General features: G+C 43.6%; 1 protein-coding gene across 7 annotated transcripts in view; it reads left to right on the top strand.

The window, feature by feature from the left end:
• Positions 1 to 21,424, top strand: part of LOC311352134 (neurocalcin-delta A) — a 49,640-nt gene extending 28,216 nt beyond the window's left edge. For 6 of the 7 annotated variants that reach the window (XM_084472346.1, XM_084472344.1, XM_084472347.1 and 3 more), the window contains 4 exons: positions 9,011 to 9,408; positions 15,363 to 15,468; positions 18,219 to 18,337; positions 18,918 to 21,424. In XM_084472346.1, the coding sequence (XP_084328472.1) occupies positions 9,031 to 9,408; positions 15,363 to 15,468; positions 18,219 to 18,316 (582 nt within the window). In that variant the 5' untranslated portion in view covers positions 9,011 to 9,030 and the 3' untranslated portion in view covers positions 18,317 to 18,337; positions 18,918 to 21,424. Of the gene's footprint in view, positions 1 to 8,280; positions 8,327 to 9,010; positions 9,409 to 15,362; positions 15,469 to 18,218; positions 18,338 to 18,917 lie in introns of those variants that run through there. The other variant, XM_084472348.1, reaches the window with a different exon arrangement.
• Positions 21,425 to 22,463: the final 1,039 nt, after the last annotated feature.

The raw sequence follows: 22,463 nt of genomic DNA, 5'->3' as shown, positions 1-22,463 counted from the left end.
TTTTGTCTGCACTCGTTTATAGACCAAATAACGTAATTTGTCTGAAAAATGTGTTTATAGCCTGAGGTCTGTACTTGCGTAATTATGGTAATATCTCTCTAGGGTGGGCACGGAGTCACAGAGGGGGGGTGGGGGGCACGGTTCAATCACCTCGTCTCTCATATTCACCCCGACTTGGGATGTGTTGTCGGTTCCTATGTGGGAGAGACACTGGGATTAATGGAATTGAGAGCTGGGGGGGGGAGATAAAGGAGAGGAAAGATGAATGGGTGGCAGATGGAGGTGAGAGTGAGGGGGAGGAAGTGAGAGGGATGGTAGTGTGAGAGAGGAGTATGCACGGTTACAGAGGCTGTAATCAGCCAGTTAAGTGAGACTTCTACACACTAATGAGGTGTCATCGCTCTCCTACAGAGAAACATCCAACCACATCCAAAGTGTGTGTGTGTGTGTGTGTGTGTGTGTGTGTGTGTATGTGCGTAGTGTGTGTGTTTGTGTGTGTATGTGTAAAACAAATATATTGTTGCTACGTCGACAACTTTTCTGGGATATTGAAGACAAGACTAGGGCCACCATGCAGCACATCTCATCTGAACAATTTAGAAACTGACTTATGAGTTTATCACTTGTTCATACTCTCCACCTGCACATGTGATAGTTTCACGTTGGGCGTTGGAGGGCAGCTTGGTGGTTCACCATGTAAGTCCCCACATTTCAACACCTCCCAGCAACCCGTGTCGATTCCATCCTGTGGTCATTTTCTACAAGTCATTCCCCCTTTCAACCCACTGTCCGTCTTCCCATTTCTGTCCATGAAGACGAAAAAAAAGCACCCATTTATTCCCTTCCCAAGTTTCAACATAGGACCAGGTTGCTAGTCGATGTCGATCAGCAGAATGACAAGTGAAAACTTGTTCCTTTTTGTTGTTTGTTCCGTGATGCTATTTCCTGTTTCTAAATGTCTCTCTGGCCACAGGATGCAGGGTTGGTTTGTGTACATCCCCTGGGGATCTACAAACATCTTTGAAACTATCTGGAGTCTGCCCTCAAACTTCTTTTTATTCAGTAGTCCCCCCCCCCTTTATCTCTTTCTCTCACTATTATTACTGGCTTTGTGTTATCTTATATTGCTATATTTAATTCTCTGGAAGCTACCATCAGTGCTCTCTGCAAACACGTGTTCAGCCCACAGGAAGCTCTGGTCTAGGTTTCAGACGTAATAATGTCATCTTCCTAGTAACCCAAGCTTGCGGAACACTTGATTTCCTTCATTTGGAGCCAGGTCGGTACGTCAGTTTGGCAGAAGAGTTGTAGAGTGATCCTGCTGATACTGATACCCTCAACAAGCAACGGCTACAACAACAGACACAGAAAGATACGTCTCATTCTTTCTGTGCTGTTCTATTTTATACTGCCTGGCCCAGGTCGTGTGTGTGTGTGTGTGTGTGTGGGGTGGTTAGCCGTCCATTCAATTAGCGTGGTCCAATGATCCGGTTGCAGGCCGGCAGAGGCTCCACCCACCCAGAAGCAAGACAGACGGGGAGCCAAACAAATTAGTCACGACCCAGGAGTACAAACCCGGGGTCACATCCTGTTGGACAGAGAGAGAGGGAGGGGAAGAAGAGCAGAGACTCCACACAGGAATGCATCCAGGGCCTGGTTCTCACATACATCCACCAAAATAGCTGTCGCATTTGCATCGGTTGAATGGAAAAAATAACATGCAGAGCGTTTATCGGAAATTACTACTTCAAGGGGATTAATGGTCCTGCCCTGCTCCCCGACTCTCATGCGTTGGATGACTTACAGTTAGGTTGGATTATACAACTGCTACACTGAAAACTCAAAACTTTGGTAGGGGAGAGCCCGGCCTTTGATGGCTTCGTCTGACAACTCGTTGCCTTTTTTGCGTGGAATTTTAGATTTAAATTCAATGGTTTGTTGGTGTCAAAGGATCATCATGCACGGTTACGGCCCTCCTCCTATCGGCTCTGTTTCCATGGTAACCTAACGAAGTGATACGCAGGACAGTTATAAAAAACCCTGTATGTGCTAAATATGTAAGATTTATACTGCTACCACGGCAATGGTAGAGGCTCGTCTGGTGCAAAAAGCAGACAATAACATCATAACATAATAACAACTACAAAACACCCTCTAGCGGACGTTTCTATGGAAACGTGCCACTCTGCGTATTTTACTTCATCTTGTTAGTCTATTGGGAACGGCTTGAAAGGTTGATGTAAAAAAGGGTCTGGGAGATGTACGAGGGAGTGTCCTGTTGGGAGCATCAGCGCAGTCATCGTGCATATACGACGTCTCAACTCTTTTCTATTGTGTCTGGGCTTTCTTTCTTTATTGTTGCTCTCATGCACAAACTCATTCCTCGGTCCACTACTCCGTTTTTTTCTCCTCTTTTGTTGTCCCTGGGCACCATTGTTCTGGAGACAATAGACACCAGCCAAGCTGCGCCACACAAAGAATACTAATAAGAGGACGGATTCCTCACGCACAGGGAGGAGAAGACCACAGCACAAACCCTTACGTTACCCTCGCACCACCTCAAACTGGTGTTATTCATGCCCCACTTAAAAATGTTTGCTTCGATTTGTTGTATTTCAATGTCGAGAAGCAATGCGCCACACAACGACAAACGCTAGCCTATTTTTAGCATTCAATGGCCAGCCAAGACTCTCCTCCTCACTCTCATGTCAGTGAGGAGGAAGGATCCTGTCCCACATCTGGAGCAGCCCTGCAGTAGTGTTCAGGACTGTGCTGATTACAGCGGTGTGTCGCCCTCTAAGCAGGGTTACTGCTCATGGTTCATCATCACCAAGGACAGCCCGGTTGGCCCCGGGCCAGTAAGAAGTCACGCTGAGACAGGACAACTTTAAACTCACTGTCCCGATCGGGCTGGCACTTTTAAACATTTTACATATATATTTAAAAAACGATCAAAATGTTTATGATAAAATCAAAGACCTCCAGTGTTCATCAATTGGAACGAAGCCCGTGCCAATGATGGCTTGTCATTGGCACGTGCCATAATATTGTGACACAGGATGATACAGAGATGGCTGTCAGCATGGGAGAGAGTCCGTCGTGTTGGTTTGAATAATGATTCAATATGTCAGTCAAAAAGAATTTGGTTTTATGTTCTGACACTGATAAGAACTACTTAGAACTTAGATCCCTGGCTGCTACCCATGGATGCTTGGGGCTTAGAAACAGGGAACCATTCTTTGGTGCAGCACAACTGTAGTCACCACAGAGGGGTTTGAACTCTTGCTGCATTAGCTGTGCTGGCTGTGATGTTTCTTCATCACAAAGCAAGGACTATTGGACGAATCCTGCCATGCCCATAGAGAAATTCAATAGACGCTAGAGGAGGGGAAGAAACACGTCTGGAGTGAGGATCCTTCCCCAGAAAAGGTTGTGTGTAAGAAGATTTAGATTCTTCTTTCCAGCAACCACCACCGTGTCTCTGCTGACATCACATGTGTTCACAGTCGTTGGAGATCTTGATGCTATTTCTTCCAGGAGAAATACGGGAGGATTATTTACTTTGTAAGAATGAATGATCTCAATGATAGGTATACAGTGTATTGTATTTGTATAGTGTGTGTATATATATATATATATATTATTTTTTTTATTTTTTATTTTTCACATAAGAAAACAAGACAATCGGCTGTTGATACACAGGTATATATGTGTTCAATGTTCTCTGAAGAGTGCCTTCACACAGGCGTGTGTGTGCTCGCAAACAGACAAGCTTATCAATGGACCAGAGTCTTTGCAGGCGGTTTCCATGGTAACTCTCGTTTCAATGTCCTGACTTGAGACTGAATCAGTTGTCAGTGGGTGCTGCAGGAGGAATAGGGAGGGAAGGTTGAAGGAAAATTTAGAAAAAAAAAGCATACAGGGTGTAATTTTGGTTGGCCTTGGTTTGTTGATTTGGCAAATTATGATGCAGAAGGAGGCCGATATCTTGAAATAAATGCAAGAAGCAAGAGGAAGTGTTAAGCCTTGGTGCAGAGACTGAGCCTGTGTGCGTGTGTGTATATTGTGTTTATCACAAATAACTGACTTGAAGCTCATGTTCTATTGTAGTTTCTACTGCTGAGATGAAGTAGGTGTGGGTGTATTCTGTGCAGAGGACAGCTACATGTTACACGTTTAATGCTTGGCTGGTGTTGAAGGGACTCGAAATACTAATCGGTCACTGTGATTGAACAGCTTCAGCATCGACAGGACAGTGGTCCAGTCTGGACCACAGTATACAGCTGGTCTCATTGGTCAACAGATTTATGAATCGACCATGACACTTCCAAATAGTGAAACAGTTCTGTGATTGTCAGGATTTCATGTTCAGAATCAGGATATATAATATCTACATATATCTATATATGTATGTATGTGTATATATAGATATAGATATATAAAGCAATATTACTGTCTTATAATTTGAGGCAGTGTAATTGTTATTTTTGTTGCCCCCGTATCTCATGTTCGTTATTGAAGATCGAGAAACTGTTGGAAATGTACAAGCTTGCTGCGTGGGGATATTTTAGAACCAATACTACTTCCTTATTGCCTCTTCCCAAGAACTGAAGTGCCTTAGAAGCTCTGTTATTATATGTCAACCATTCCTCTGCCAACGGCTGATCAGGCTGTGCCTACACCGCTCAACTTAATGAACCCATTTCTTTGTCTTCTCATCCTCACTTTATTGGCCCTGGAATGAAGGTTGCCCACAGATTAAAAGCTTTTACGTCATGTTCCCGGCAGCGTTCAGAGAACCCAAACCGTTCCAAGTCTACAATCTTATCTTCTCATCTCATTTCTGGCCCAGTTCTAAATATTTAACATTGTCACATCTCCTTGAATATTTTCATAGACAATTGGCAGCAATGCAGCGTTTATGTTTAGTTTACGCAGAGAAAGACAAGGCCGTTCATCATTCTTGGATAGGAGCTAACGGCATATAATCTGATCCAAATAAACAAAATAAAAAGGGTTCCTCCCTTTCGTCATGTACACAGTCAGTAACCTCCCCTCCTCCCAGTGACGGTGGTCTTCCACGTGGCTGCACTCAGGGCTTCCTCTGTCGCCATTGTTTACCAGCACTAAAAATGGACTGGTCATGTGGCATTAAGCCGCCTGCTATGTGTTTTGTGTCTCTGGGGTTTTTTTGTACTGATTTCAGATGCAACCCTGATGATAAGCTATAGCGGGTCCTCTGATCACCCCAGGGTGTCTGTCGTCTCTCTTTCCAGTGGCCGCCTTGATGGCATCTAGAGAACAAGAGGACCTGATCCTATCTCGTCTTTCTTTTATTTTTTTACCCGCCGTTATATATCCTGGGGTTTTTTTATATTAAAGCTGCAGTGTGTAAGATTCAAGAGTTGTAAAGAGAGAGCAGAAAAAGTATTTTGTATTTTGAGAAAAGATTTTGGGACTCACAGCTGAAGACGATGCATAGGGGAGAGGGTCCAGTGTATAGAGAACACTAGAATACACGTCTGAAACAATACACAGAGCCAGCAGAACGCAAGCAGCATAAAACATGAATTTATTATGTTCCTCTAAATCACCTTGAAGAAGAAGGAATGATTAATCCCGACAATGATTTCAATCATTTATATTCTATTATATTATACTTGTCATTCAAGCCATACTGTATAGAGCCTTGATGTATACAGAGAGCGCATACACTCTCACTCTCTCTCTCGCTTTCTCTTTCTCTTTCTTTCTTACAGGTAATTTGCACATACAAGGCTTTAAGAAGCTGGTTAGCTATGGTGCATAAGAATCCCCCAAACAACCAGTCTGCCCTTTCACAAGTGCCAACTGGTCCGCATATATGTATGAATCCCATAGCCACTTACAAACAGCAATGTGCTATTGCAGGACATGATGACAGTTGTCTGGAGTGTTTTACAACCCAGGTCATTAAATCATGTCTTCATCAAACCATGTCTTTGATACAGGTGATAACGGTGTCCAGAAACACCTCTGTGTGCCCTTAAAAGAGAGGCTTATCTTGACAGCTGGCTAATAGGCTGGTGATGCCAGACTTCTTGTTTTGTGTTTTTTTTATGGGACTTTAATGGTTTTACTGTCATAGAATATACATTTATGTAGGAACTCTAACTCCGAGTCTAACACAGTCAGTGTTGCTATTTAACCTGAAATATTCATCTGTTTTGCACACATGAGAGATTCACGCACTTACATGCTTCAAGTACACTGCAACACCACAATATTTTTTATGAATCGATTATTGTCTAAAAAGTGGTTCAAAGATTTAACATTTTCCTGAGGGTTTGTTCATGAATATAAAAAGAAATGCCACACTTTTATCCTGCCTGTCAGCAAGCAATTCATCTAAAAATTGTGAGAGTATACTAGGGCTGTACGGCATGGACTAAAATTTATATCACGGTATGATTTTGAGGCATAGACGGTAACGGTATTATATCATGATATGTTAATTTTCTCTTCTTATTTCAATATAAATGCTTCTAAAGGGGTAAAACTTTGTACTTTGTATTACTAGGAAATATTTCACGTAGTACAGAAGTATTTAAGAACATTTATTGAGCAAAACTGCAATAGAAAAAAATGCTTAATATTTTCATTTTTTATGTTTAATAGTATGGATTTCTTTCTCTACTTGCTCACAGACCTTGCTGTATAGTTTTGGCATCTCAATTTGGCTGAAGTGTGTGCGGGCAGGGAACATGCACCTGGGATCGAGTGTTTTGACCATCTCTTTAAAGCTCCTTGCTATCGACATTTTGAAAGGGAACCATGTCCATACTAGGGCTTTGATTTTTGCCCAAAAATCGTATTAGAAGTTTGTTTGTTTATTAATATTAATATTCTAATATATTCAAATATGTATTATTATAAAACGGGTGGTTTAAATCAAGCGATCTGATTGGTTCCTAACTGTTGTATAATGGGCATATACATAACTGCTATGACGTCCAATCAGTTTGGAGAGTTCCGTATCACGCCGTGCCTAACTTTAACTGTTAATTTATTTAAACAAGCAATAGCATAGTTCACTGAAGCCTAAAAATATGTTGATTGATGGAGAGGGTGGAAATGTTGTAAAGCATTAGGCACACGGTGAGTGAACCCGATAGTAGGCTAAATTGCTGGCGAAGGGTTCGAATTATCTTTTCATCTTTAAGGGGGTCTTTCTAGCTCATAAAAAAGTTGGTACACCCCGCACATAGCCTTACCATGCGTAAAAGCACCGGTAAACCTCTTCTTTAAGTTCTACCTTAACATTTTGCGTGTTTCCCGAAATGTTCTTTGCTAAGAATCTCTTTTGTACGTCGTTCATTGGTAAGGTTGGTCTGAAGCGCTCGTAGAACCTTCTTAGCTCTACCGTAGTGATGTTTCAGCTCCTGCAGTCTCCGCCACTGTACAGTAACATTTAGAAATCCCTGTTGCGCATGTTCATTCCAAGTTCGCATCCGTAGCCAATTGAGGCCAAATGAAACGGCATGTTTGAATTAAGGATATTATCTCGGCTGTTCTTTATTTTGGGCCGTGGGTACAGTAGGCAAGGTCAGCTCAACTCGTTTCCAATAATTTCAAAAACTTGCAACTTCAAAAAATTATTTTATTTATTTTACAATTCAAAAATGAACAAAACTGTCTTCTAAATCAAGGAAATGATACTGGGAAACAAATGAACCATTATAAGCCACAAGTGAACTTAATAAGCGATCTAAATACTTTTTGCAACCACCGCCTCTTTCTCTTGACATTAAGTTTTCACCTTAAATATGCGACAGATGTAATTAAGGCAACCTGGTCTCACAGGAATCCGTGAAATGAGTCGGTCTACGTTCTGTTTACAAAAAATAATGCCCATAAAAGGTTTGAATATTAAGGGATGCCTAATATTCGTTTGAATATTATAATTTTTTTTTAATATTCAAATTTAGAATAATGAAGTTCGGAGTCAAAGCCCTAGTCCATACACAGGTAAACAGTGACGGCGTTTGTTATCTCGTTCCACCGCTGGCTTTTTTTGTCGTAAGCTTTGGAAAATGCCTGCGAAAGCGATGTCTGAGATGCAAAGACAGTCTCGTATGGTGTGGAATGAGAGCTTGTGAAGGGACGCAGGCACGCTTGCTGCGCGGCTGCGTGCTTGCTGCGCGCTTGCTGCGTGCTTGCTGCGTGCTTGCTGCGTGCTTGCTGCGTGGCTGCGTGCTTGCGCAACTGCCTGAGAAGGCAGTATCGCTGTCCAATCTGTCCTTGGGAAAAGTAACGTTGCGCCGAATTGAAAAAGGAACTACGTTTCGTTAGTATTTTCCCATATATACCATATTTTCAGCAGTTACGTGTAACTTGAATTTTACATGAACAAGTAGTTACCTAATGCGTTACACATCGATATCGTCAAAATCCATACCGTAATGCAAATTCACACTGGTGTACTTTCTATACTGTTTATACCGTACACCCCTAGAGTGTACAGAAGTGTTTTCATAGACTACTTAAATCCATGGGTGCCATATGGTGTGAAGTGCACTGCATCTGCCACTTCCATGGAACATGGAAATCAGAAGGTTTTTAATTGAGTCTCGTAAATCCATACAATGGAACATCTGTTGACGTTACGAAGACTTTTAAATATGTTAAATATAGGCTGTTCAGTTGGAGTATGCTTGTGACAAGTATGGGTGTATAATGAAAGGATAATGTATTTAAACCTGCAGTAGGAATGTATTTTCATTAACAGCCTCTAGGGGCTTGAGTTGTAGCTACAGTTAAAGTGCATAATTATCCCTCTATTAAACGATTTATAGAGGAAAATTCCCTGGATGGGCACGTCTAATCCTTGAGGAACTTTCTAGTTCCTTTATTGATTTAATGGAGTAAACAGCTGCAGTTGAAAAAGCGACACAGTGCAACTAACCCTCAGCGATGAATTGTTTTCCGTCTCCCTCTAACACAACCCATCCTCTCCTCCTACCCCTTCCAGCTGCAAGCCGAGCGACCGACATGGGGAAGCAGAACAGCAAGCTCCGGCCGGAGGTGATGCAGGACCTGCTGGAGAGCACGGACTTCACCGAGCACGAGATCCAGGAGTGGTACAAGGGCTTCCTGAGGGACTGCCCCAGCGGCAACCTGTCCATGGAGGAGTTCAAGAAGATCTATGGCAACTTCTTCCCGTACGGCGACGCCTCCAAGTTCGCCGAGCACGTGTTCCGCACCTTCGACGCCAACGGCGACGGCACGATAGACTTCCGGGAGTTCATCATCGCGCTGAGCGTGACGTCGCGCGGCAAGCTGGAGCAGAAGCTCAAGTGGGCGTTCAGCATGTACGACCTGGATGGGAACGGATACATCAGCAAGGCAGAGATGCTGGAGATTGTGCAGGTGAGGGAGTGGGGCTGGGGGAGGGGGGATATATTTATATATTCTTTTGGTGTGGTTTAACGTTGGTGTTCGGGTACGTCAGTGAACAGAACAGACCATAGTTGATGCAAATCAACTATAGGAAAATATAGTATGGAAAATCTCTCACAACAACCTATTTTCACATGTGATGAGTTGTCCTCAACTCATCACACTAAGGTAAAATGATAGTGCTGTCTTATTGTTTTTGTTGTGTGAATATGATAGATGTTTTGCAACATATTAAGCAGGTAGTAAAATAAAGGTTTTGTCCATCTGATGAACAAAGCACCTTTGGTTGTACAGAGTATTAGAGTACTTATTTGGTGAGTGCACTTATGGAGTAGGGGGCTTGTCTATATTTTAGAATGACCAACGCAGTCAACTTCTCAAAAAACATCAGATCACAGGACGTGTTGTACATGTTTGACTTCCTCGGTTGCAAGTTACTGATAGAGACAAAGGCCAGGATGGTGCTTGTGGGTGACGACTTCATTATAGGCTTCATTTAATTATTGTGAAAATACTATTCTGGGGAAATTTCTATTACTATCTAGTACTATTCTTGCCTTTTGATTTCTGAAACTGCATTTCTGATTATAAGGGAGTTTCCCATGACTGAACTGCATACATGAAAGTAGCTAAGAATAAGCGCTATGGGTCTTGTGATGAATGCAGTGTTGCAGCTACTGGGGTAGCCCTGAGTCATTTTCTATTAGATGACACACACACACATACACACACACACACAGTCCCACAGAAGCCTGTACCGACGTCCATGCAAGAATTTTTGAGACACTGGCACATAAACAGTATCACAACTGTATCCATTACACTCTTAATGAGACTATGTGCCAGCACAGAACGAGGAAGATGAACTAGAGAGTCTTGGAGCATTGTGGGTGTTCCTGGTTAATAAAAGGGGCTAGTGCAGCATGATGGAGGGTTTGAGTCTGGCAAAGCATTAATGCCTGGATTTGAAATGCCAGCAGAATAAGAGAGGCGTTTAGATTGTGTCTGGATATAGCATTACGCCAGACTGATGCTTAAGTACATGTCTGCAGTGTGGAAAGATTGACTTTTCTCTTGGGTTTGATATGAATACTACTGTTTAAAAGTGGCAGATTTATTTATGGGGATACATATTACATTTAAGATTGTAATGCCAGGTGCCAATTGAATCTGTTGAGCAGTTGTAATGTAATAAGAAAACATAAGCTTTTCCTTTCTTAACTTTCTTTTTTGAAAGAATTACAGACATCCTTGAAAAAATCCAGTCTTAATCCTCCACTTACTTTGGATGAACAGATATTGAATGTAGAGAGAACAGTATGTTTTTCATACAATACAGATATTTGAAGAACTTGTGGTTCTCTAGTATCTGAATGCACAGTGAGTCTCCTTAGGTGGCTCTCCTGCAGTAAGCTCACCTGTGGCAGTTTCATCTGCAGTAGACTCACTTCCAGCGGGCTGACCTGCTGTAGGCTCATCTGCAGTATGCTCACTACAGGAGGCTCACTTGCGGCAGTCTCACCAGCAGTAGGCTCACCTGCATGAGGGTCACCTGCAGTAAGGTTAGATAGCTGAGGGGAGGGACAGGGAGGTGTTTGCTATTTGAAAGGGAGGATGGGAGTCCAACCCCCCCCCCCCCTGAAAGAGAGAACAACAAGAGGGATGGGGCTTGGTAATTGGCATTTCCTGTCAAGGTGTGCTTCATGTAAACACTATCATATTCCTCTGTGCATGTGTTTGTTCCTTTTTATTATATTTCTGTCTTAGGCTAAAACAGATAGTTTGTCCCAGTTCAGCTCCACCCTTCTCTGGTTTATCAGATGTCGTCTTACAGTAGGGCCGGTTGGCTCATTCAACAGCACCAGGCTCGGTCCCCTGGAGGGGGGCCGGGCCTGGGAGGACCGGAGGTCGGATAGAACCAGAGGAGTGTTTCCTGTACAGGGGAAAGTAGGAAATTGCATGCAGGGAAGGAAGGAAGAAAACTAAAAAGGAAAGAGCATTTGTGGAGGAGGAAGAGGGCGTGTGCCGCATGGCTGGATAGGGGAAAGCGTGTGTGTATGTGTGTGTGTGCGTGCGTGCGTGCGTGCGTGCGTGCGTGCGTGCGTGCGTGCGTGTGTGTGTTGCACACATGCGGTTTGCACACATGCGCATAAACCGGGGAGTGTTCAACTATGGTGTATGTGTATGTTGCCAGCAACAAAGAGAAGCCAAGAAAAACCCCAAAACAGGTCCCTACTCCCCTGGGACAGTAACAACAAGTGATCAACTAAAATAGTCAGGAGGAAACCCCTCTGTGAGTCAGCAGTCCAGCAGCACATTGGGAATTGGACCATTGTCCCAGTAAAACAAACATAGTGGTACAGAAATCCATCCTTTTTTGGCAGAACATACACTTTCTTTCCCCCAACCAAAGCTAGTTGTTAGCTACAACAGTTGTAGCTCAGCCCTCTCCAAACCATTACAGTGAACGGAGCCCGCTGGTTCTGCTGCAAGACGATCCAGGATAATGTCCGCATTCAACATGTTCCATGATGTGTCCTGCACCAGAAGATAGACTTGGTTAAGCTTGGTTCTGGAGGCTCCTCCATTATTCACCATGATGCTCAACTCAGACAGTTCCACTGGCCCATTTAGTCCAATTCAAATCAGGACATTGATCTATTTCACCCAGAACATGCTGGAAAACCGATGCCGTAATGCTGCAGTAACACACGGCAGCCACATTACCCAGCATGCATTTTTTGCAATATAAATGTATAACTCAAAGGACAAACTCGCAGAGCTTTTGTTTCCGCAAACCATTGGCAGCTGGCAAGCAGGCAATCGGCAGTGCCACTCGACGGTGTGTCTCATTCAGCTGGCACAGCGAGCCCGCAGCCCTCCCAGGTAGCTGTGATTCAGTCCCCGGCCTTTCACTGCCCTCCACTGATGGAGGCAGCCGGCACGTCTCTGTCCGTTGACAAAAGCGATGGAAAGAGGGAAAGAGACTGCGGAGCAGGGCTGTCAACAGGGCTTATTGTGATTCAAGTGGATAAAGGGATAAGGGAACACTACAGTGGTGGATTTGTTCCATAATGAAGGACAGCGTGTTTATCAATGTAGGGGGTCTATGTCTATCTGACTGTCCGACTGTTTGTCTGTCTGCCTGCCTGCCTACCTGCCAGTGCGTCATGTTCTTTGAACGGTATTTGCAACGTTACTCAGAATAAACGTAGTTTATTGTAAAAAAGGATATCAATTGTATAAAAGAAAAGTTGTCTCTGCAGAGAGGCCACTCCGGTGTTAAAGCAGGGAAAGGTCACAGTTGCAGATAGGGATGCCCTCCCCTCTGCCATCCAAGGATGGAGCTCATGGTATAGCTGAGAATCAGCCGAGGCTCTCTAAATACCCCCCCAAGGCCGATATTGGCGGTGCAAACTGTGAAATGGTCACTATAGATAATGACTGAAAGTTAAGTGTCTTATTGTCTTGTATGCGTGTGTGTGTGTGTGTGTGTGTGTGTGTGTGTGTGGTGGTGTGTTTGTGTCTGTTTGTGGACTCTTTTTACAACTGTGTTTGTATTTGTGTGTGTGTTTCAAAATGGGTAGTTCTTTCTTTGCAGGTGGTAAACTAGGTTAGGCTAATAAGCTTTTGAATGTCTGCTAATTCAATTAATATCTACAGGCCATCACAGCTGCAGCTTTAAGGCTGCTTGAGCCGGTCAATGCTTGACTTTCACTGTACCGTGAAATTGGCCAGATGCTTTTAAAAACCCAAAATATATTTGCTACTGTTTGTTGGTGTGCGCGTGTGAAAACGGAGATGGAAACGAAGAGAGGAAGAGACAGAGAGGGAGCAAACAAGGCGAAAGGTGACAAAAAGCCCGCTGTGCTGAAAGCAGTGACTTTCCTATGTGAGACGGAGAGATTAAAGCGAGCGAACGACCGGAGCAGCGGGAGGTGGGGTCCTGAGAGGGAGGAGACAGAGTGGTGACTGGTACGCGCCTTGTGTGCCTTGTCCCACATGGAGGTGCAAACAAACCGTGTGTGGTGGCTCGTGGAGGGGAGCGCGCGTGCCGGATAATGTGCGGCCTGACATTTGAAAGGTGGCCTGGTAAAGTGGCAGCGGCATGGACCACCATAATGTCGTGTCTCCAGAGACACGGCGTCTCTCACTGTCTCACCTACCTGTTCGGTTGCTGTATTTGAGCTTTTTTTCCCCAAGAGCACAAGGTGAAGAATGTTGTAGCGTAACGTAATGTCAAGAGGGAGAGGGGCGCGGTCCATGCCGTGAAAGAGATCTCAGAGGACTGAAGGACGACGTGTACCATTTAAACCACTTGTACCGCTGGACTGTGGACACGCACTGCTGACACACACACACACACTCATTCAAACACACACCCACACACACACATTCAAACACACGCACATACACATTCAAACACACACACACTCACACACACACATTCAAACACACACACAAACTCATTCAAACACACACAAACGCACCCACTCATTCACACACACTCATTCATACACGCACACACGCACTCTCGATCTCACTCACTCTCTCTCTCAAGCACTCACTCTCTCTCACACGCACATTCACACACACACACACACACACACACACACACACACACACACAAACACACATTCATTCAAACACACACTCATTCATACACACACACACACAGGCTCACACAAGCACACACATAAACCCACTCTCAAACCCACGCTCACCTCCAGCACAGTGGAGGCGTGCGTTCCCAGATGTCTCCAGAGAGCAGCAGCCATAGTGACTGCAGTGCAGTAATAACACAGTGCAGTAATAACATTGACAGCCTTTTAAAAGCTCTAAATGTGTATCGATCACAATCACCCCTCCACCGCGAGCAGCACACTTTCCCATCAAACCCACCCCCTCATAGGGGTCGTTGTCACATTTTATTTTTTTTTATAACGCAGCCTTTCTGCGTTATATTCCATTGTATTGTGAAACATCACCTGGTGCCTGAATTTTTTTGTTTTTCTTTTCATACACAAAGACATTCTCAACATAAAATGATGCAGAAAGCAGAAACTGCACAAATTGGTGCATACAAATTCACCAGAAATAAAGTGTTTCATTCTCCAAATGTCATGGAGACACAGACCACCTTTTAACGTGATGAAATGCCACTGAAAGGCTACTGAATAGGAGGGACTAAGAACAGAGCACTCTGGGGTTTTCAAGTTACAATTCAAAGAGCTTTATTGCCATGGAAAATACATTTACTGTGCCAAAGCAGTCCAAACAACAAAGGAAAGAAGTACTGCAAAAGGAACAAAAGGAAGGTGAAAAACAAGTTCAATATTGATTATCAGTACATGTACAGTGCAGAAAGGTGGGACTGGTCTGTGTGATGCACACTTTCTCCTGGAACTGGGCCCCCAGAGTCTGTATGTAACGAGGGTCCTCACGACCCCTCCATGTTCACAACATAGTCGCGATGGGCCTCACACCACCACAATCCATAAACTCTCCAATCTATAAACTATAAATGTTATTACCAGCAAAAAGCTTCAATTTGTAAAAATGTATTGGCAGAACATTTCTGTTCCTTGGAAAGCGCCTGATGTGTGCGCACAACAACGCAGAGATATTTTTGGAACGCTTAGTCCGCAAATGAGTGACATCTGGCGAAGCCTCGGCGAGGGGGAACAGGTTCTCCATCCAGCCTAATGGTGCAAACAACGGCGTAATAATGGCCATGCAGTGGAGCACAATGGAGCGGCCAAATCCATTCTCATTGGCGCTGTTTCCAACATGGTTAAGATTATGGTGTAACTGACTAGCCTACAAGTGCGTGTGAGTGTGAGTGTGTGTGTGTGTGTGTGTGTGTGTGTGTGTGTGTGTGTTTGTGTGCTTAACGGTACCTGTTCATGTGTGTCCCCCTGCAGGCCATTTATAAAATGGTTTCGTCCGTCATGAAGATGCCTGATGACGAGTCGACACCGGAGAAGCGAACGGAGAAGATCTTCCGGCAGATGGACACCAACAGAGATGGTAGAGAGGACCCACGGCCACAGATATATTTTTTAAAGGAAATCATTTGTTGAACGTTGATCATATAGCCGAGAAAAGGGTTCCTATTAAACATGGGTGTAATTGTGCCGAACCCCAGATAGGGAACAGTACAGGCTGTTCCCTATCTGTAGCTGTTCCCTCGTCATATCCAGAACAGATCTGTGTGGTCGTCACCTGGCCTGCCTTGTACAGAGGTTATTAAATGAATTAATGGGGGTAATTTTCCTTCTCGTTAATGGGACTAATGTTGTGTACGAAAAAGGATTTGACAGAGAATATTGGTTAATGGATTCAAAGGAAGATAATGGGGATATGATGTCCATGAAGTGCTGGGGAGCTAGAGAACGGTGTCCAAACAGAGACACGTCGTTCAGGAGGTCCCTGTGAAGGCTTCCCTGTGTTGCTCGTCCTTGAGGGCCACACATACATGATGTGAGTGTAGCCACGGATGATCAAACACACTCCAAAACAGATGCATCCCTGGCACAGGACCCAGGTATGCAATCCTACTTCAAAAAACTTGGATTTAATTTCGGCTGGCCGACATCTAAGAAGACAAAATGGTTTCATGCTCAACCTGGTTTGGGTTCGGTCACTGAGCGTTCCACCGGTTAAGCCCAGTGGAGTCTCCTTGGAGACGAGGGGGGGGGTAATTAGATCAACACGTATCACAACCGCCTTGCTTTTCGGATCAAACACACACAATGTTTGTATTGCCGACAACCGCAGAGATTCAGGCAAGTTCTAAAATGTTGGGGGTGCATCACATGATTTTGCTCACACGACCTCGCCGTGCTTCTCTTCCACGTGAAGTATGCTGACCGCCTCAGCCTGAGGGGGGAGTGAGGAGGGAAGAGGAGGTCACGGAGGGGTAGAGGCTCCTGGAGGCAGGGAGGGAGGTCTGGAGGGCAGGGCCATGCTGGGGAGGATATTGTAGCACTGTATCATATCTACCCACGCTAAGCTACTGTGGACACAAGCTTCCCTTTTAGGAATGACACAGATTTGAGTCTTGAGTACAGTGTGAGGGTGTGTGGGGGTGTGGGTGTGTGTGTGTGGTGTGTGTGGGGGTGGTTATTGGTGTGGGTGTGTATTGGTGTTTGTGTGTGTATGTAGGATATATTCTTGGCTTCGTTATATTTTGTTTTGTGAGATTGAGTCCAATCTCTCTGTCTCTCTCTCTCTCTCTCTCTCTCTCTCTCTCTCTCTCTCTCTCTCTCTCTCTCTCTTTACTGCCATCTGTTGGTGAGGACCAGATCGTAAAAAATATATACACTACTAGTTAGGGTCCGGGCAGCTAAGCTGCCGGGAACCTATTGTATTCCTAGGAATTCTTTCTTCTTCTTTCTTCTTCCAAGGAAGTCATACTTCCCATGGGTGAAAACTCACCAAACTTTGCACAAAGGTCCAGTCCCATGCCAGATTCACTCAACTCCAAGGACATGTGCCCCCCCCTCCTAGGGGGGGCACAATAAGCGTTTAAATTTAAAAACTTAAAAAATTCCTACCAAACCAACGGTAGATGCTACAGTGTTGAAACTTCACCACAATGTAGCCTCAATACTGCTGAAACTTTTGTCCACTTAAACTCATTACAAATTATGAAGTCCATCACTCTGTTTTTTTCAATAACTGTAAAACTTTTAAAATGTATCTCCTCCCACAATTTTTGCTCAATTGTCACCAAACTTGGTACAGAGCATCTCCAGACCGTCCTCAACAAAACTTGTTTCTCGGATTTTTGATTAAGCAAAAATTGATCCTACAGTGCATGAAAACGTATGACTGTAATCAAATTCTTGATAAATACATTTTCAATCTTCCTGAAAAAAATTGAGAATATTCTGGAGTCATGGTTGATGAAGTTTGGCAAATATCAGAATTTTATCTCAAAAACTGAATTTTTGAGAACATTTTGAATTCTGCTCTCATGGGAACAACTGCAGCCAATGTGAGAGTGGAATTTTTAAACATCATATTTTCTCTTATGAAGCAAAACACTTATCATTAAAAACAAATCACCAACATTTCCATGCTGTCAAGATGCAATTTATGTATTATCAGATTTTTGTTTAGATGACTGAATTTCTGAAATTTTGACCATTCTTTAAATTTGCCTTTACAACAGCTCAATTTGTGAAGCCACTGTTGAAATGCCACTTGCCAATTAGCTCAGTGCGATAGACAATGGTCTTTGGTTCCAGAGGTTGTGGGTTCAATCCTCAACTGGTGCAAATTGAACATTATAAGGTCAACTGTCCTGTCTTCCTATTCTCCTGTTTGTTGCTCAGAATTTGCCAAAATTAGCCCGGACCCGACCCATTGCTGCGCAGCAGCTATAATCTACTTTAGTTTTTTAAATACACAATACTTACTTTGAATGTAAATTTCCTACACTTTTTCACTATTTCAGCACTAGAGCATAATGAATATGGCAGAATCATACATACAAAATATCCTGTGTGTTAGATTTACCCTTAGGTTAAATCCATTATTTAACTCTTATTTGCCCTTCTGAATCAAATCAGATGGCTATTCTAGAGCAAAGAGCAGAGCCCTGTGGGTGTCTGTCTCTCATGCTGTCCCTGTGGGTGTCTGTCTCTTATGCTGTCCTCTGTCTGTCTCTCATGCTGTCCTCTGTATGTCTCTCATGCTGTCCCCTGTAGGTGTCTGTCTCTCATGCTGTCCTCTGTCTGTCTCTCATGCTGTCCCCTTTGGGTGTGTTTCAGGCAAGCTGTCCCTGGAGGAGTTCATCAAGGGAGCGAAGAGCGACCCCTCTATCGTCCGTCTGCTGCAGTGTGATCCCAGCAGCGCTGGACAGTTCTAGACCGGGCCTTCCACTCTTTAAGTACGGCTCCTCTCTCTGCTCCTCTATCTGCTCCTTGTTCCTGTCCACTCTTTATGTACGGCCTCTATATCTGCTCCTTGTTCCTGTCCACTCTTTATGTACGGCTCTTCTATCTGCTCCTTATTACTGACCACTCCCAAACTAATGGGAATCGGGGGTTGTTTAGAATAAAAACAAAAAGCTGGATCTCACACAAACAGTTGCAAGATGGCCTAACCGGTCTTCGGAATAGTAAATGAGAAATGTACGTTAAAGTTACTGATATAAGTGTATGTCAAAGTTACTGATTGAAATGTACATAAAAGTTACTCATAGAAATATGTACGTAGCCTCAAAACATATTAAGACAAAGCCTCAATAAGTTGAGGCGTATAGTATCATAAACCAAAGCCCAGACGTGAATAAGTAACAGCATTGAAATTGTATTTTACAACAACGTGTTGTCTCTGGGTCTGCATTAAAAAGGTCACAAGGCTTGGGACCTTTGTGACCGTTGTGACCCAGGTCAAACGATAACTCGTGAAACAATGAGCCTTTGTCCGAGCCGACCACTCAGGGTGCATCTCCCTCCTCTCTGCAGTGCTTGTACGGGTGCCCCTTCTCCCTCCACTCTACGAGGAAGACGGACGGTGAGGAATATTTACAAAACAAACACACACAGAACAAGGTGATGATGCGGAAGAGCGGCCTTCAAACACCTGCCGGGGACGACGAAAAGGGGCCGGAGGAGCCGGGCCTTCACAGCTTCACCCGGTCCTCGGCCCCGTTGTCCCACAGGACACCGTCTCGCCCCGTCGGGCCCGAGGCAGCACCCCAACGCCCAGCGCCTCAGCACCCAGTCGACGAGGATAACCTCCGTTGTTTTCAATAGGCATGTCATACGGTTTGTGTTGTTTATATATATATATATTTATATATATTTGGACTCTGTATCGGTGTTCCCTAGTGCCCCGTACGGCTCCGTGGAGGGTCGGCCCACCAACTGTGTATGATGGACAGAGCCTGTGTGTGATAGACAGCCTGTGCATGATAGACAGTCTGTGCGCGATAGACAGTCCGTGTGTGATGGACTGTGCATGAGAAAGAAAGGGAATGAAAGAAAGAGGAGGATTTTTAAGATAAAGTTGGTTAAGTGAAGTTGGTTATCTTGAGGAGGGTTATACTGTAGTGGATATTATTTCATCTGGAGAGAAGACTTCATATTTTTGTCCTTCAGAGAAAAGAAAAGAGACTTGCGTTTTAGCTGTTTTGGTGGTTTTTATACTGTGAGAATGTGGATGTGTTTGTGTGCATTTATTGAATTTATTGTCAATACATTTCCTCCTCTGTGTGTGATTTCACGTCATGAGGAGAGTGTGGTCCTATGCACGTCGGTCTCCACTAACACCTGTTGTGAGGTAGCACAGGCATCGCCGAGGATCAGATGTATTCCACTATTTTTCATCCTGGATTTTTGATGTCATTGAGATATTTAGCAGTTTAAGTTGAAAGTTAACTACAATATGTCATACATAAAAGAAAGAAAGCCTGAAATAGTTGTTTATTCCAGTCATAGCTGGTTGTGACTGTAGTGTAAACTGAACTACGCCTACATTTGTAAAGCTAAAAACAATTCACACGGTTCCAGTATATCAAAAGTGCAGTTTAGAATTAGTTTTCATTAAATGTGTTTTTGTAAGCATGCCAATTATTTCTCTCCTTAACATTCATCATGTAAAGAACAAAACCACTTCTCTTTACGTTCAGTGTAAGACATTTGAAATGCTGCATGTTGAAACCTTGGTCTCAAAATGTTTTTGTTCAGTCAATTGACAGGTTTGGACTGTGTAGGTATGGGGGCCATTGCCTGTGCTTCTGTGTGTGTGTGTGTGTGTGTGTGTGTGTGTGTGTGTGTGTGTGTGTGTGTGTGTGTGTGTGTGTGTGTGTGTGTGTGTGTGTGTGTGTGTGTGAGGGTTCCTGCATGTGTGCGTGCGTGTGTGTGTGCTTATCAGTGCCCACCGCTTGATGGCTCAGCCTGCCTGCGTGTACCGGCGTCTGTACATCATCACCACTGCTGCGTGTTACTCTCTCGCCGAAACTAGCGACTGATGGTTGCATTTACAAGACTTCACCACACAACAAAACAACTGAATAGCTTTAACCTGAGAAAAGCACACCTAGTTCTACAATGTGTACACACTGATGACACAAGCACATGTCAATGTGTACATCTTAAAATAGAGGGTGGGGTTGTTATGTTTTTTACATGTGTGGTGTTAAATATCCGAGTCGTGGTCCACCCTATATTTCCCCATCACCCTCTCCTCACCGTAGGAGATTTAGCCATAACCTGCCCTCCTCCACAAGCACAACTACGACTCTGCCTTCCCGCGACTCGTTCTGTGCACTTAACCGTCCCAAATGAATACACCATTTGGGCGTAGTATTATGTACATTCATTCAGCAGGAGTCAAAACATATTAGTGTGTCCTTGTGGCCCCTAGTACTGTGGTTTCTAATGCTTATGACTAGTTGCTGTTGTTAAGCCAAGTCACTAACCCCCCCCCCCGGTCTCCTCACTAGTCATGCTAAAACGTGGTCTTCTATGAAAGGAATAAAAGAAAGTGTCTCCCCGGATGAAAGCAACACCAGGATCTCTTGACTATGACTGGGCACGTCATATCTGAGTGGATACCAGTTTGTTTTAGTCCTTTAAAATGCTGTTGTTTATTAACTGCTGTTTTGTAATGACAAAAAAAAAAAAAAAGTTTGTTGACACAACGAAGGATTACAACTACTGTAACAATATTGTCGGACAGCAATGCTTTCATTGTTTTTGTTTTCTACCTTTAAAGCGTCCGGTGTAACATTACTGTTAAACACAATAGAATCTTGTGGTCAAGTGCCAAACGATGACAAAAATCGGTATTGTATAAATTTATACTGTAAAATTGTTATGTTGAACAAAATGTTTGTAATTGTTGCATTTTGTAGGTTTTGTATAGTATCTTGTATGTAGTGATTGTAGTTTTTTAACACAATTTTTTGTTTTTGTTTTTGTCAACTTTAAAGGGCAAGAATTAAATCTGCAACTTTTGTGCGCTAGCACTTTGGTGTCTTTGGTGTCTTAAAAACAAAAACCTTATTTATGAGTGTTAAAATTACATCTGTCTCAAAGTGGGCAGAAAACATCCTTGATCTTTTGTATCAAATGTTGTGCTTGCAGTGCAAAATGCTATGATAGCTGAGAACTTAGGTTGAGACTTTGATAAATGAATGGTGAATTCAGTCCTATTCCTTGTTTTAAATGGTTTAAAGGTCCCATGACGTGCCACCAGGTGTGGTGTGATTAGCCGTTACAAGCCGTTTTGAAAATCTGCCTCTTAAGACATCACAGGCGGGCGTGTCCACCTAGATGTGTGACGGATAGATGAGCAACGTTTGCTCACCACTGAGTAGGCTGCTAGACTGATCTATCTAGCGCACATCTCGGTGGACACGCGCACTTTCTGCCCCTTATGATGTCATAAGATGATTTCCAAAACGGCTTGTAACGGCTAATCACACCACACCTGGTGGCATGTCATGGGACCTTTAAACAATGGATAATCCCATCAGCAGATAAGCTTGGCATCTAAGGACCAACTGAATGGAATATTAACAGTGCAGTCCTGATTTTACAGCAGTCCTCCATGAACTAATGCCGCGTTTCGCACCGCAGGAACCAGGGTTCTATCTCATCCAAGTGAACCCACATGACCGGATAACACAAACAAATCAATAAAAACTTCATTTAATTTAACCCTCTGAACATATATGTGTACAAAACCACAAGCAACAAACAACTGCATATAAAACTATATTTAGTTTCTTAAAAGAGAACAAGAAATAAAAGGTGACAACTCTACAGGGCTTGAGGTTTAGTAGCAGGGATCCAAGAAACTGGAAGTAGTTACATCCCTCTAGCCTCAGCGCTGAGCTTCTGTAAAACACGTCCATTTCTTGGAACATCACAAATAGAAAAACACTGAAAAAAAAAAAAAAAGGCTTGCATACAAAACCAAAAGGCCAGTACCAAAGTCAGTGAGTGCCAGCCACATTATCGACTATCCCAACACAAACTGGAGGATTCTCCAGATCAACACCT

This window comes from Micromesistius poutassou (assembly GCF_964030765.1).
Source record: "Micromesistius poutassou genome assembly, chromosome: 8".
NCBI classification, from domain to species: domain Eukaryota; kingdom Metazoa; phylum Chordata; class Actinopteri; order Gadiformes; family Gadidae; genus Micromesistius; species Micromesistius poutassou.
This window is presented reverse-complemented; position numbering and strand designations above follow the sequence as displayed.